The sequence below is a fragment of the Cajanus cajan genome, chromosome 3, assembly GCF_000230855.2.
Source record: "Cajanus cajan strain Asha chromosome 3, NIPB_CcT2T_4, whole genome shotgun sequence".
Classification (NCBI taxonomy): Eukaryota; Viridiplantae; Streptophyta; class Magnoliopsida; order Fabales; family Fabaceae; genus Cajanus; species Cajanus cajan.
In genome coordinates, this window is record NC_138519.1 from 16,323,655 (window position 1) to 16,335,725 (window position 12,071).

General features: G+C 28.2%; 1 protein-coding gene and 1 long non-coding RNA gene across 4 annotated transcripts; both read right to left on the reverse strand.

Moving 5' to 3' along the window:
• Positions 1-220: 220 nt before the first annotated feature.
• Positions 221-3,174, reverse strand: LOC145955596 (uncharacterized). 2 transcript variants are annotated; one of them, XM_083070540.1, is made up of 6 exons: positions 2,343-3,170; positions 1,969-2,211; positions 1,576-1,773; positions 1,340-1,471; positions 1,021-1,158; positions 229-928 (listed from the first exon to the last, which is right to left on the reverse strand). In XM_083070540.1, the coding sequence occupies exons 2-6, from the start codon at positions 2,143-2,145 to the stop codon at positions 626-628; spliced, it is 948 nt and encodes a 315-aa protein (XP_082926666.1). In that variant the 5' UTR covers positions 2,146-2,211; positions 2,343-3,170; the 3' UTR covers positions 229-625. The 2 variants fall into 2 exon arrangements, with proteins under 2 accessions (XP_082926667.1, XP_082926666.1); XM_083070541.1 differs by lacking the exon at positions 1,021-1,158 and having other exon boundaries at positions 221-928; positions 2,343-3,174.
• Positions 3,175-7,960: 4,786 nt separating this feature from the next.
• LOC145956517 (uncharacterized) lies at positions 7,961-10,309 on the reverse strand. 2 transcript variants are annotated; one of them, XR_014432777.1, is made up of 3 exons: positions 9,395-10,309; positions 8,770-9,203; positions 7,961-8,576 (listed from the first exon to the last, which is right to left on the reverse strand). It is a non-coding gene; the product is annotated as an uncharacterized LOC145956517 (long non-coding RNA). The 2 variants fall into 2 exon arrangements; XR_014432776.1 differs by having other exon boundaries at positions 7,961-9,203.
• Between the last annotated feature and the right edge of the window lie 1,762 nt (positions 10,310-12,071).

The following is a 12,071-nucleotide window of genomic DNA, read 5'->3' on the forward strand; positions in this document are numbered from 1 at the left end:
ATCTCTCTTACTTTGAATCTATTCCATCAAGGTTTAAACGGACACCAAGTCTCAACCATTTGAAGTCTTGTATTGTATCTTTCAAAATTTGGTTTAGATCTTACTTTTTGGGCAGTCTTGCCTAGCAGGTGTCTAGAATGATTAGCAATTCTTTTAGTTCGGCTCTTTATTGTAGTTTCTACTTAAGGCCTGATTGATAAGTTTTCTTGGAAACGCTTATAGAAGGGAAAAATAAGAAGAAAAATTAAAATAACTCATAAGTTAAAACTAATTTATGCATAAATTAAAAAGTAAGATTTTAGATAAACTAATAAGAGAGAGTTCCTAAAAATTAGTTTATGCATAAGTTAGTTTTATGTTTCAGAAAAATTAATTTTATTTTTTCATCTTATTTTACTCCCTTAAAAGTGTTTCTGGAGAAGTTTACACAAATAAATCCTTAGTATTAGAGTGAGAAATATGGAATAAGATTGTGGTTGGTGGATGACATGGGGAGAGATATAGTTTTATTGCATGAACATGATGCTTCAAAAACATATTATTACATAGAGTTCCTTATTATAACACGAGTCCAAATTGGATGCAAGTCATCTTGAAGCTCCATGGAGTAGCTTCTGTCTTATTTTCATTTGTAGATCAAATGAAAACCCCCTGATCTCTCCTGTGATGAAGACCTATCCAAAAACATTGTATGACAGTGAAAGGAACCATATTCCAAGTTGCCATATTTGAGGACCCAATATTCTTCATTTGTCTTCTTCTGAAGCATAAAAAGAGATGCATCCTTTCTGCAGTTCCTATCATTCAAGTGCTTCTGAAATGACCACATTTCTTCATTTATGACCTCTATTTGTTTATCAACATGTTTAATTTTGGTCTCAAGTGCCTGCTTTCTCTTCCTCATCTCCATTAACTCATCACAAATAATCTAACGAACAAAAAAGTTATGAGTTAGTCATTAAAAAGTAAGAAGAAATGTTTTTCTCAACCAAGAACCAATGTGTAATTAGTATTGAATACCTTCACTTGGTTTCTGATGCTTTCTTTTAATTGTGCTGACTTTTTCCTTGTTACTTCAAAAAGTTTTATTTCTTTAAGGAGTTTATCACAAATGTTCTGTTTATAGTGATGATTGTAAGTACTATATTTCATCTGTACCTGGAGTTACCATGTATATAGTTCATAATAACCCAAACAATAAAAATAAAATGCCTTAAATTAGATAATAAATGAATGACTTAAATGGTAATAATTTAACATCAGTGTCATTTCATAAGGAAACAGAAGCTTAAAAAAAAGACCAAAAATAAATGGTATGGATAAAAAAATCATAATTTACATTTTTCAAGAGCTCTAAAAGAGGTGAACTTGATGCATCATCTATCTTCTTCTGGCACAGATTTTTATTTCTCAATAGCTGCTTCTCCTCACTCAATTTTTTATTCCCATGTAGCATCATATAATTCAACTTCTGAAGTTTTGGGGCACAACAATACAAGGAAAAAAGGGTAAAAAATTAAAGCAATTTTTCTAAGGATGTAACCAATACACTATTAATTTAGGTTATGCTCTAACCTTGTTATCAATCTCTTCTTCTGTTGTACATGACTTGATAGCTCTTCCCTTATATGGTTTATTTGCAACAGATAAATTGTCTAGTGCCAGATACAAATGATTCAGTATATCTATTATCCAAGCAGTTTTTTGATTGTGTCTATAAAGATAATACTTCTTCAAATCATTCAACCTTGAAAGCATCGTTTCCCGTTCAAACTGTTAACAGAAGCTTCAATAAAATAAGACTTTTGACCCCAGCCAAGCTCAAACTTTATAGTCTAATTTTTCTAAGAAACCATTTTTATAGTTTATCAAGATATATATGAAACATAAAATCTGGGTCGTTGTGACCTTAATGAAAAATTCAATATAGGGAAGAAAATAACCAATCATATTAATCGTGGCACATACCACTTTTTTTCTTATCTGCTCAGATATTTGGAGATGCAGTTCATCATTTTCCTCAAACAATCTCACTGCCGCTTGAATTAAGCCAATACCATCTGCATCTCTTGGCAAAATTTTAACAAAACAAAATGGTAGGAGTTGGTTAGGTACATTACGTGCAACATTGTCCTTTGATCCCATATTTTGTGTCACACTTTGACCACCAGATAATTGTATACTATGCAACAGATAGTCTTCTCCTTCCAACTGTACAATTATCCAGCTCCATTTTAGTAAGAGTTTAAATAAATATAAAAAAAAGTGGATTCATAAGTATGAGGTTTCGGGTTTCTATCTTTCAAATACATTCGAAGATATTAAATTAAGTAGATACTAACCTCAAGAGTTGGAGTTGTCTATTTCTTCGAGACACTTTTGCAAGAATTGAGACTAAGGATTATATCTTGAGATTGAAAGCAAAGTTTTCCGTTGTTAAATATAGGCACTATAAAGTCAACTCTCTTGCACCCCACGTCAAGTTAGCCAATTTTAAGTATTGTGGTGAACAATGGCGATGAATGATGTATATATTATAATGTTCATGATTTGGCCTTCAAGTGATTGGCCTGCATGCTCTGAGTTACCTTTAAACTTTTCACCAAAACAACTTACAACAATATAACTACTCCGTCAATGCTAGACAAAACTTTAATTAGGTCCATCAAAAGAATAATTATTAATTTTATAAAGTAAAAATGTCATGTATGTTGAGTAGAAGACCTCATATGTTTGAAGAATCAAGAAAGGGAAAAAAAATCTCTTAAAATTTGTTTGGAACCTCATTTATGGTGGAGTCTAATTCGACTGCCTAGTTCTTTGTATATTTTAAGGGTAAATTACGTATGTATTTATGAATTTTAATCACATAACTTAAAAACTTGTGTAAATAATATTTTTGTTATGAAAATCAACATAATTATAATTTAGAAGAAAGGGAGATAGAAAATACTTAATAAAAAGAACAATAGAATGAGAATAGAGAGTTTCTTATATTATTTTTTCAACAATGAGATAACTTATTTATAAAAATAAATTGTAATTAAACGATTACAGATAATTTACTAGTATTAAGGTGAAATTTAAATAGTTATAATGAACAGCCTCAATTAAATATTTTTAACACTCATTTGGATGTTTATTGTTTGAGAATGTATTTTAGTAAAATTTCCTTAAGAAAAATATCGTGGGACAAAAATCTAGTAAAGGAAAAAGAGTATATTATTTTTAAATACATTATCGTATACTATCTCATAAAAAATTGACCGTATAACCTGGAGAGAGAAAACCATATGATGAAGGAAAAACAAGTATAAATAATATTTAATTTTTTTCCTTCATGCATAAACCATCTTTAAGATGATGAAGACATATCTTAGGCATTAATTGTTCAAAAAATTTACTTGATAGTGACTTTGTATGGAGATCTATTAGATTCTCACATCAACCAACTTGTTGAATAATTTTATCCCTACTCATTTGGAATATCACTAGTGAAAAAGAATTTCATAAAATGTGCTTTGTTTTGTCTATCTCCTTTAATATATTCTTCTTTCAAATCACATAATTCTAGATTTTTCATATGATTACCATGAAATGGTGGTACCACTTCATTCCAACGCCTATGTTGGTGAAAAACTTATACTTTTCTATTAAATCAACACCAAATGTTTTAACATGTGTAATTATCACGATACATTAGTTGTCTTATAACACTAAGATATGATAATTTAGGATCAAATAGTACTTCATCATTTTCTTAAGATCTAAAAATATCTTTTTTCACATCTAAAAACCTTGGAATGCTCAATAAATATGATTACTTTATATAGAATCTTTTAAGTATCTTTGTTATATAAACTTCTTAATGCACACAAAAACACTAATAATTATTTAAGCTTTCAATTTGTAATAAAAAACATAACTTTGTAGGTCCCATATCCTTCATCTCAAACTCAATTTTAAGCAATCTACAACTTTTTTAAGCTCTTCAAGAGTCTAATAATATTTGAGTCAACTACACAAATAAAAATTATGATAAAAAAGAATCTCATTTGTTCAGTTTATCTTTATGAAAAATATGAAATTGAATTTTTTATAAAGTCCACTTAGTTTAAGAAGCACGCCCTTACTTTTGAAGAAACATGCCCTTAGCCACTTAGCACAATCCTATTTGCTAAGATACACGATTATGCTTAAAAGTTTACCTTATTTTTTTTATTATAAATAGGGGTGTCCAAACCATATTTCTTTAATCTAATTTTTAACTTTAGTTCCAAACTTTTCCTTATTCTTTCCCCCTTTTGTTCGCTAGTAAGGTTTTGTAAGAGGCCAAAAGACAAATCCTCAAAAAAGGATTCCCTTTTTACCGTTATTTTTTCTCTCTTGTTAATGGATTTAGTAAGAGTCGAGGTTTTCTTCTTCCATGTCTAGCTAATTTTCTTTGTTCTAGGGTTGTGATGTAGTTGTCTATGAAAATGTAAAGAAGTATTCAATAAGCCAATTACAAACACTAGTGCAAAAAAAAAATTTATGACAAAGATTTTATATCGTTATATGTTAAATCCTGCCTAATTATAATTTTAATAATGACAAATTCTTAGTTTCAAATTTTAGAATAGAAGAGTTCTCATTTATGTGTTAATAAGTTTTTTCAAGTATTTAAGCAATATTCAGATCTAATCAAAAGGTTATTTGAGCTCATGATTCATTGAATAGTAAAAGAGATTCACATGACATCCTTAAAAAAGATTTAGTTTTGGTGGATTGCCTATTAGCACTAAAGACTAAACCTTGAACCCAAACAAGAAGATGAGTTCCCTAAGTCTTTGATCAAAAACATTTAAGTTAAACATTTCTTCTAAGGAAAAATGTCTTGAAGGCTTGATGATCAGAAGAGTAACACTTTGAGCTAATTATTAGAAGGCTTCAATTAAAATATAGTTTCTTAGAAGACTTGTATTGAAGACTTTGTTCAAAAGGCATGAAGTGAAGACTCATTCAGAATCCAAGGTGGTTCAGATTCTCCCAAAATGTTTGCTTATCCAAGGCCTTCTGCTTCTCTTCTCTATGCTTAAGTTACTACTAAAATTTCTCCTATTACATGCGATTTTTCTTGCGAATTTTTCATAAAAATTTGCAGGAAACGTTGTTCCTGCAAATTTTCCTGCGAAATTTTATCTGCAGGTAATACCTTCGTGGATAATATTTTTTTGCGAATTTTAAATTCGCAGGAAATTTTCCTGCGAAATTTCTTGCGAAAAAAATTTGCAAGAAAGTTTCCTGCAAAAAAAATTGCAGGAAAGTTTCCTGCAAAAAAAATTCGTAGGAAAATTCGCAAGAAAGTTTCTTGCAAATTTTTTCACAAGAAATTTTGCAGGAATATTTTTTACGAAAAAAATTAAAAAAAATTACTATAAATTCTATCAATAATTTTTTAACTTTCAAATGCTCACAATGAATTCATCCGAAGCATTTGTTTCCATGCCTCCAACATGTGATACATATTCTTTTAAATTCTAAGATTGTAAATTATAAGTCTAATACTCAACCATATAAATCAACTTGTAAGGTAAGTGTTGCCCCAACTTATATACTCTTTAATTGCTTTATTTTCAATCGATGTAGAACTTGAAGTTTTTTTAAAATATTAAACTTATAAATTTAAATATATTTTTTTATTTTTTCCACGGATTAAAATTTGCAGGAAAATCCGCAGGAAAAGTTACCTACAAATTTTTTTAACCATTTAGTAAACATTACTTGCGAATTTATTTTTGCAAGAAAATTTGCAAGAAACAAAATAAAATTCTTACAATATTTTCTGCAAATTTTTACCATGGAAAAAAATTTCTATGATTATTAAAATTGTAGCAAAATTTGTAAGAAATATCTGTAAATTATTTTTCGCAAATAAATTCACAAAAAATTTCTGCGAATATTTTTTTTGTAGAAAAATTCGTAAAAAATTTCTGCGAATATTTTTTTTGCAAGAAAATTTGTAAAAAAAATTTGCGAATATTTTTTTGCAAGAAAATGACACTTTTCTAGTAGTGAGTGAAGGAATTTTGTGATGAGGGGGAGTGTTACTGTTATGCAAGTGCTAGAAGTTCTTAGGTGTGTCATGAACCATACTTATCAAGCAATGTATAGTTTCTTTTCTTTTTTCTTGTTTTGTTTTGACCTACATTTTGTCATTGTAATCCTGGTTGTTAGCATAGAGCCATCTAATCTTGAAAGGGGCGAATTTATAATCATCGGCTAGGTGATGTTTTTTATGCACAAAAAGATTGCAGGATAGCTTGTGCAGATGATGATGCTCTATATTGTTTTTCTTTACACTGAAAGAGATGAGTATCACAAGTTGAACTGTCCTTGAAGTTAAAAAAAAAAAAAATGAATTCTAATACATGTAACTTGTTATGAAGTGTACATGTATCAATGTAAATATATAATTTAGATTCATATCCGAGTCATATTCAAAAATCAAAATCAATTCTCTTTTACTTTAAATCAATTCCATCAAAGTTTAAACGGACACTAAGTCTCAACCATTTGAAGTCTTGTATCTTTCAAAATTTGGTTTAGATCTTACTCAATTTTGGACAACCCTGCCTAACAGGTGTCTAGAATGAGTTTAGATCCTATAAATTTAGTTTATGCATTCATTAGTTTTATTTCATTTTTTCTTCTTATTTTACTCTCTTAAAAGTGTTACTAAAAAAGTTTACACAAATAAACGTATAGTATGAGAATGACAAATATGGTATAGTATGAGAATGAGAAATATGGAATATATATGATGGTGGTTGGTGGATGACATGGGGTGAGATATAGTTTTATTGCATAAACATGATACTTCAAAAACATATTATTACGTAGAGTTCCTTATTATAACACGAGTCCATATTGGATGCAAGTCATCTTGAAGCTCCATGGAGTAGCTTCTATCTTATTTTCATTTAAATTTGTAGGTCAAATGAAAACTCCCTGATCTCTCTTGTGATGAAGACCTATCCAAAAACATTGTATGACAGTGAAAGGAACCATATTCCAGGTTGCAGGGTTGTGTTAGAATAATTTGAGGGTTAAGACAAAATTTATAAAGAAATTTAATAATATAAAATTAGTTATTAACTTTCTTATGAATCTTTCAACCGTTTGAGTTGTAAAATTATTTATCATTTTTTATCTTTTAAAATCAGATTATTTTTTTATTTTACATTTTTTATAACTATAATTCTATAATGTGTTATATAACACCGACCTAAATATATTTTTAGTCTTTGTAAAATGAACGAGTTTAGATTTTGGTCCTAAAGTATATAAATAACATTTTATTTTAAGAATTTGTGAAATTTTTTAGATGTGCCACACACTAGTATAATATTACTAACAATTGTAGGTAGTAAGTGAGATTTAGTACTTAATATTTTAATATATAAAAAATAGTAGTTAAAAATATTACATAATAATAGAGACTAAAAACAATAATTTTAAATTTTAGGAAGATGAAAAATAATATATATATATATATATATATATAAGAACTAAAAACATATTTAAGCCTAAAATAATATAAAATAAAATAAAAAAATATAAATAAAAGACATTGAAAAAAAAATGATAAATTGAGAAAAACCTAAAAATATAAAGAATTACCCATCAATATTATTTACCACAACTAATTTAAATTAGTTAATCACTTCAACAATTAATTCCAGTTTTTAAATGAATATAAAAATGAAAAGAAAAAGAGAAAAAAAGAAAAAGATAATTAAAAAATTTGAAGTCAATTTTTTGTAAAATGTATTTTAGAAAATCTAATTATAACATATTTTTCTTGACATCTACTAAATAGCATAACATTCCAAAATTAACAGTATTATAAATTAATTGTCATAATTATGTGTAAAAATGTTTAATATCTCTAGTGTTTTCAAATATTTTGATAGATATGTTTTTGAAGAATGAGCTGAATCAATTATATAATTAAATCTTGGAATAGAATATATCTTTTGATAAAAATTATTAAACAATAAATATGTAATTTTTTTTATTCAAACTATAAATATGTAATTTATTATGGGGCCTAAGGCAAGTGCCTATATGGCCCTGCATGTTACACGACCCTGCCAATTTGCCATATTTGTGAATCCAATATTCTTTATCTGTCATCTTCTGAAGCATAAAAAGAGATGCATCCTTTCTGCAGTTCCTATCTTTCAAGTGCTTCTGAAATGACCATATTTCTTCATTTATGACCTCTATTTGTTTACCAACATGTTTAATTTTGGTCTCAAGTGCCTGCTTTCTCTTCCTCATCTCTATTAACTCATCACAAATAATCTAACAAACAAAAAAGTTATGAGTTAGTCATTAAAAAGTAAGAAATGTTTTTCTCAACCAAGAACCAATGTGTAATTAATATTGAATACCTTCACTTGGTTTCTGGTGCTTTCTTTTAATTGTGCTGACTTTTTCCTTGTCACTTCAAAAAGTTTTATTTCTTTAAGGAGTTTATCACAAATGTTCTGTTTATAGTGATGATTGTAAGTACTATATTTCATCTGTACCTGGAGTTACCATGTATATAGTTCATAATAACCCAAACAATAAAAATAAAATGCCTTAAATTAGATAATAAATGAATGACTTAAATGGTAATAATTTAACATCAGTGTCATTTCATAAGGAAACAGAAACTTAAAAAAACGGAAAAAAAAAAGACCAAAAATAAAAGGTATGGATAAAAAAATCATAATTTACATTTTTCAAGAGCTCTAAAAGAGGTGAACTTGATGCATCATCTATCTTCTTCTGGCACAGATTTTTATTTCTCAATAGCTGCTTCTCCTCACTCAATTTTTTATTCCCATGTAGCATCATATAATTCAACTTCTGAAGTTTTGGGGCACAACAATACAAGGAAAAAAGGGTAAAAAATTAAAGCAATTTTTCTAAGGATGTAACCAATACACTATTAATTTAGGTTATGCTCAAACCTTGTTATCAATCTCTTCTTCTGTTGTACATGACTTGATAGCTCTTCCCTTATGTGGTTTATTTGCAACAGATAATTTGTCTAGTGCCAGATACAAATGATTCAGTATATCTATTATCCAAGCAGTTCTTTGATTGTGTCTATAAAGATGATAGTTCTTCAAATCATTCAACCTTGAAAGCATTGTTTCCCGTTCAAACTGTTAACAGAAGCTTCAATAAAATAAGACTTTTGACCCCAGCCAAGCTCAAACTTTATGGTCTAATTTTTCTAAGAAACCATTTTTATAGTTTATCAAGTTATGAAACATAAAATCTGGGTCGTTGTTACCTTAATGTAAAATTCAACATAGGGAAGAAAATAACCAATCATATTAATCAAGGCACATACCACTTTTTTTCTTATCTGCTCAGATATTTGGAGATGTAGTTCATCATTTTCCTCAAACAATCTCACTGCCGCTTGAATTGCGCCAATACCATCTGCATCTCTTGGCAAAATTTTAACAAAACAAAATGGTAGCAGTTGGTTAGGTACATTACGTGCAACATTGTCCTTTGATCCCATATTTTGTGTCACACTTTGACCACCAGATATTTGTATACTATGCAACAGATAGTCTTCTCCTTCCAACTGTACAATTATCCAGCTCCATTTTGGTAAGAGAGTTTAAATAAATATAATAAAAAAAAAATGGAAGAAATTTTGTGGATTCATAAGTATGAGGTTTCTGGTTTCTATTTTTCAAACACATTCGAAGATATTAAAGTACATACTAACCTCAAGAGTTGGAGTTGTCTATTTCTTCGAGGCACTTTTGCAAGAATTGAGACTAAGGATTATATCTTGAGATTGAAAGCAAAGTTTTCCGTTGTTAAATATAGGCACTATAAAGTCAACTCTCTTGCACCCCACGTCAAGTTAGCCAATTTTAAGTATTGTGGTGAACAATGGCGATGAATGATGTATATATTATAATGTTCATGATTTGGCCTTCAAGTGATTGGCCTGCATGCTCTGAGTTACCTTTAAACTTTTCACCAAAACAACTTACAACAATATAACTACTCCGTCAATGCTAGACAAAACTTTAATTAGGTCCATCAAAAGAATAATTATTAATTTTATAAAGTAAAAATGTCATGTATGTTGAGTAGAAGACCTCATATGTTTGAAGAATCAAGAAAGGGAAAAAAAATCTCTTAAAATTTGTTTGGAACCTCATTTATGGTGGAGTCTAATTCGACCGCCTAGTTCTTTGTATATTTTAAGGGTAAATTACGTATGTATTTATGAATTTTAATCACATAACTTAAAAACTTGTGTAAATAACATTTTTGTTATGAAAATCAACATAATTATAATTTAGAAGAAAGGGAGATAGAAAATACTTAATAAAAAGAACAATAGAATGAGAATAGAGAGTTTCTTATATTATTTTTTCAACAATGAGATAACTTATTTATAAACATAAATTGTAATTAAACGATTACAGATAATTTACTAGTATTAAGGTGAAATTTAAATAGTTATAATGAACGGCCTCAATTAAATATTTTTAACACTCATTTCGATGTTTATTATTTGAGAATGTATTTTAGTAAAATTTCCTTAAGAAAAATATCTTGGGACAAAAATCTAGTAAAGGAAAAAGAGTATATTATTTTTAAATACATTATCATATACTATCTCATAAAAAATTGACCGTATAACCTGGAGAGAGAAAACCATATGATGAAGGAAAAACAAGTATAAATAATATTTAATTTTTTTCCTTCATGCATAAACCATCTTTAAGATGATGAAGACATATCTTAGGCATTAATTGTTCAAAAAATTTAGTTGATAGTGACTTTGTATGGAGATCTATTAGATTCTCACATCAACCAACTTGTTGAATAATTTTATCCCTACTCATTTGGAATATCACTAGTGAAAAAGAATTTCATAAAATGTGCTTTGTTTTGTCTATCTCCTTTAATATATTCTTCTTTCAAATCACATAATTCTAGATTTTTCATATGATTACCATGAAATGGTGGTACCACTTCATTCCAACGCCTATGTTGGTGAAAAACTTATACTTTTCTATTAAATCAACACCAAATGTTTTAACATGTGTAATTATCACGATACATTAGTTGTCTTATAACACTAAGATATGATATTTTAGGATCAAATAGTACTTCATCATTTTCTTAAGATCTAAAAATATCTTTTTTCACATCTAAAAACCTTGGAATGCTCAATAAATATGATTACTTTATATAGAATCTTTTAAGTATCTTTGTTATATAAACTTCTTAATGCACACAAAAACACTAATAATTATTTAAGCTTTGAATTTGTAATAAAAAAACATAACTTTGTAGGTCCCATATTCCTTCATCTCAAACTCAATTTTAAGCAATCTACAACTTTTTTAAGCTCTTCAAGAGTCTAATAATATTTGAGTCAACTACACAAATAAAAATTATGATAAAAAAGAATCTCATTTGTTCAGTTTATCTTTATGAAAAATATGAAATTGAATTTTTTATAAAGTCCACTTAGTTTAAGAAGCACGCCCTTACTTTTGAAGAAACATGCCCTTAGCCACTTAGCACAATCCTATTTTCTAAGATGCACGATTATGCTTAAAAGTTTACCTTATTTTTTTTATTATAAATAGGGGTGTCCAAACCATATTTCTTTAATCTAATTTTTAACTTTAGTTCCAAACTTTTCCTTATTCTTTCCCCCTTTTGTTCGCTAGTAAGGTTTTGTAAGAGGCCAAAAGACAAATCCTCAAAAAAGGATTCCCTTTTTACCGTTATTTTTTCTCTCTTGTTAATGGATTTAGTAAGAGTCGAGGTTTTCTTCTTCCATGTCTAGCTAATTTTCTTTGTTCTAGGGTTGTGATGCAGTTGTCTATGAAAATGTAAAGAAGTATTCAATAAGCCAATTACAAACACTAGTGCAAAAAAAAAATTTATGACAAAGATTTTATATCGTTATATGTTAAATCCTGCCTAATTATAATTTTAATAATGACAAATTCTTAGTTTCAAATTTTAGAATAGAAGAG

What these genes read in the sequence shown, in the direction of transcription:
- LOC145955596 (XM_083070540.1), bottom strand. Translation starts at nt 2,145, where the DNA reads ATGGGATCAAAGGACAATGTTGCACGTAATGTACCTAACCAACTCCTA. An exon ending in AGCAGATAAGAAAAAAAGTG is followed by an intron (nt 1,774 to 1,968) that starts GTATGTGCCACG and finishes TTCTGTTAACAG; the next exon opens with TTTGAACGGGAAACGATGCT. An exon ending in AAGAAGAGATTGATAACAAG is followed by an intron (nt 1,472 to 1,575) that starts GTTAGAGCATAA and finishes CCAAAACTTCAG; the next exon opens with AAGTTGAATTATATGATGCT.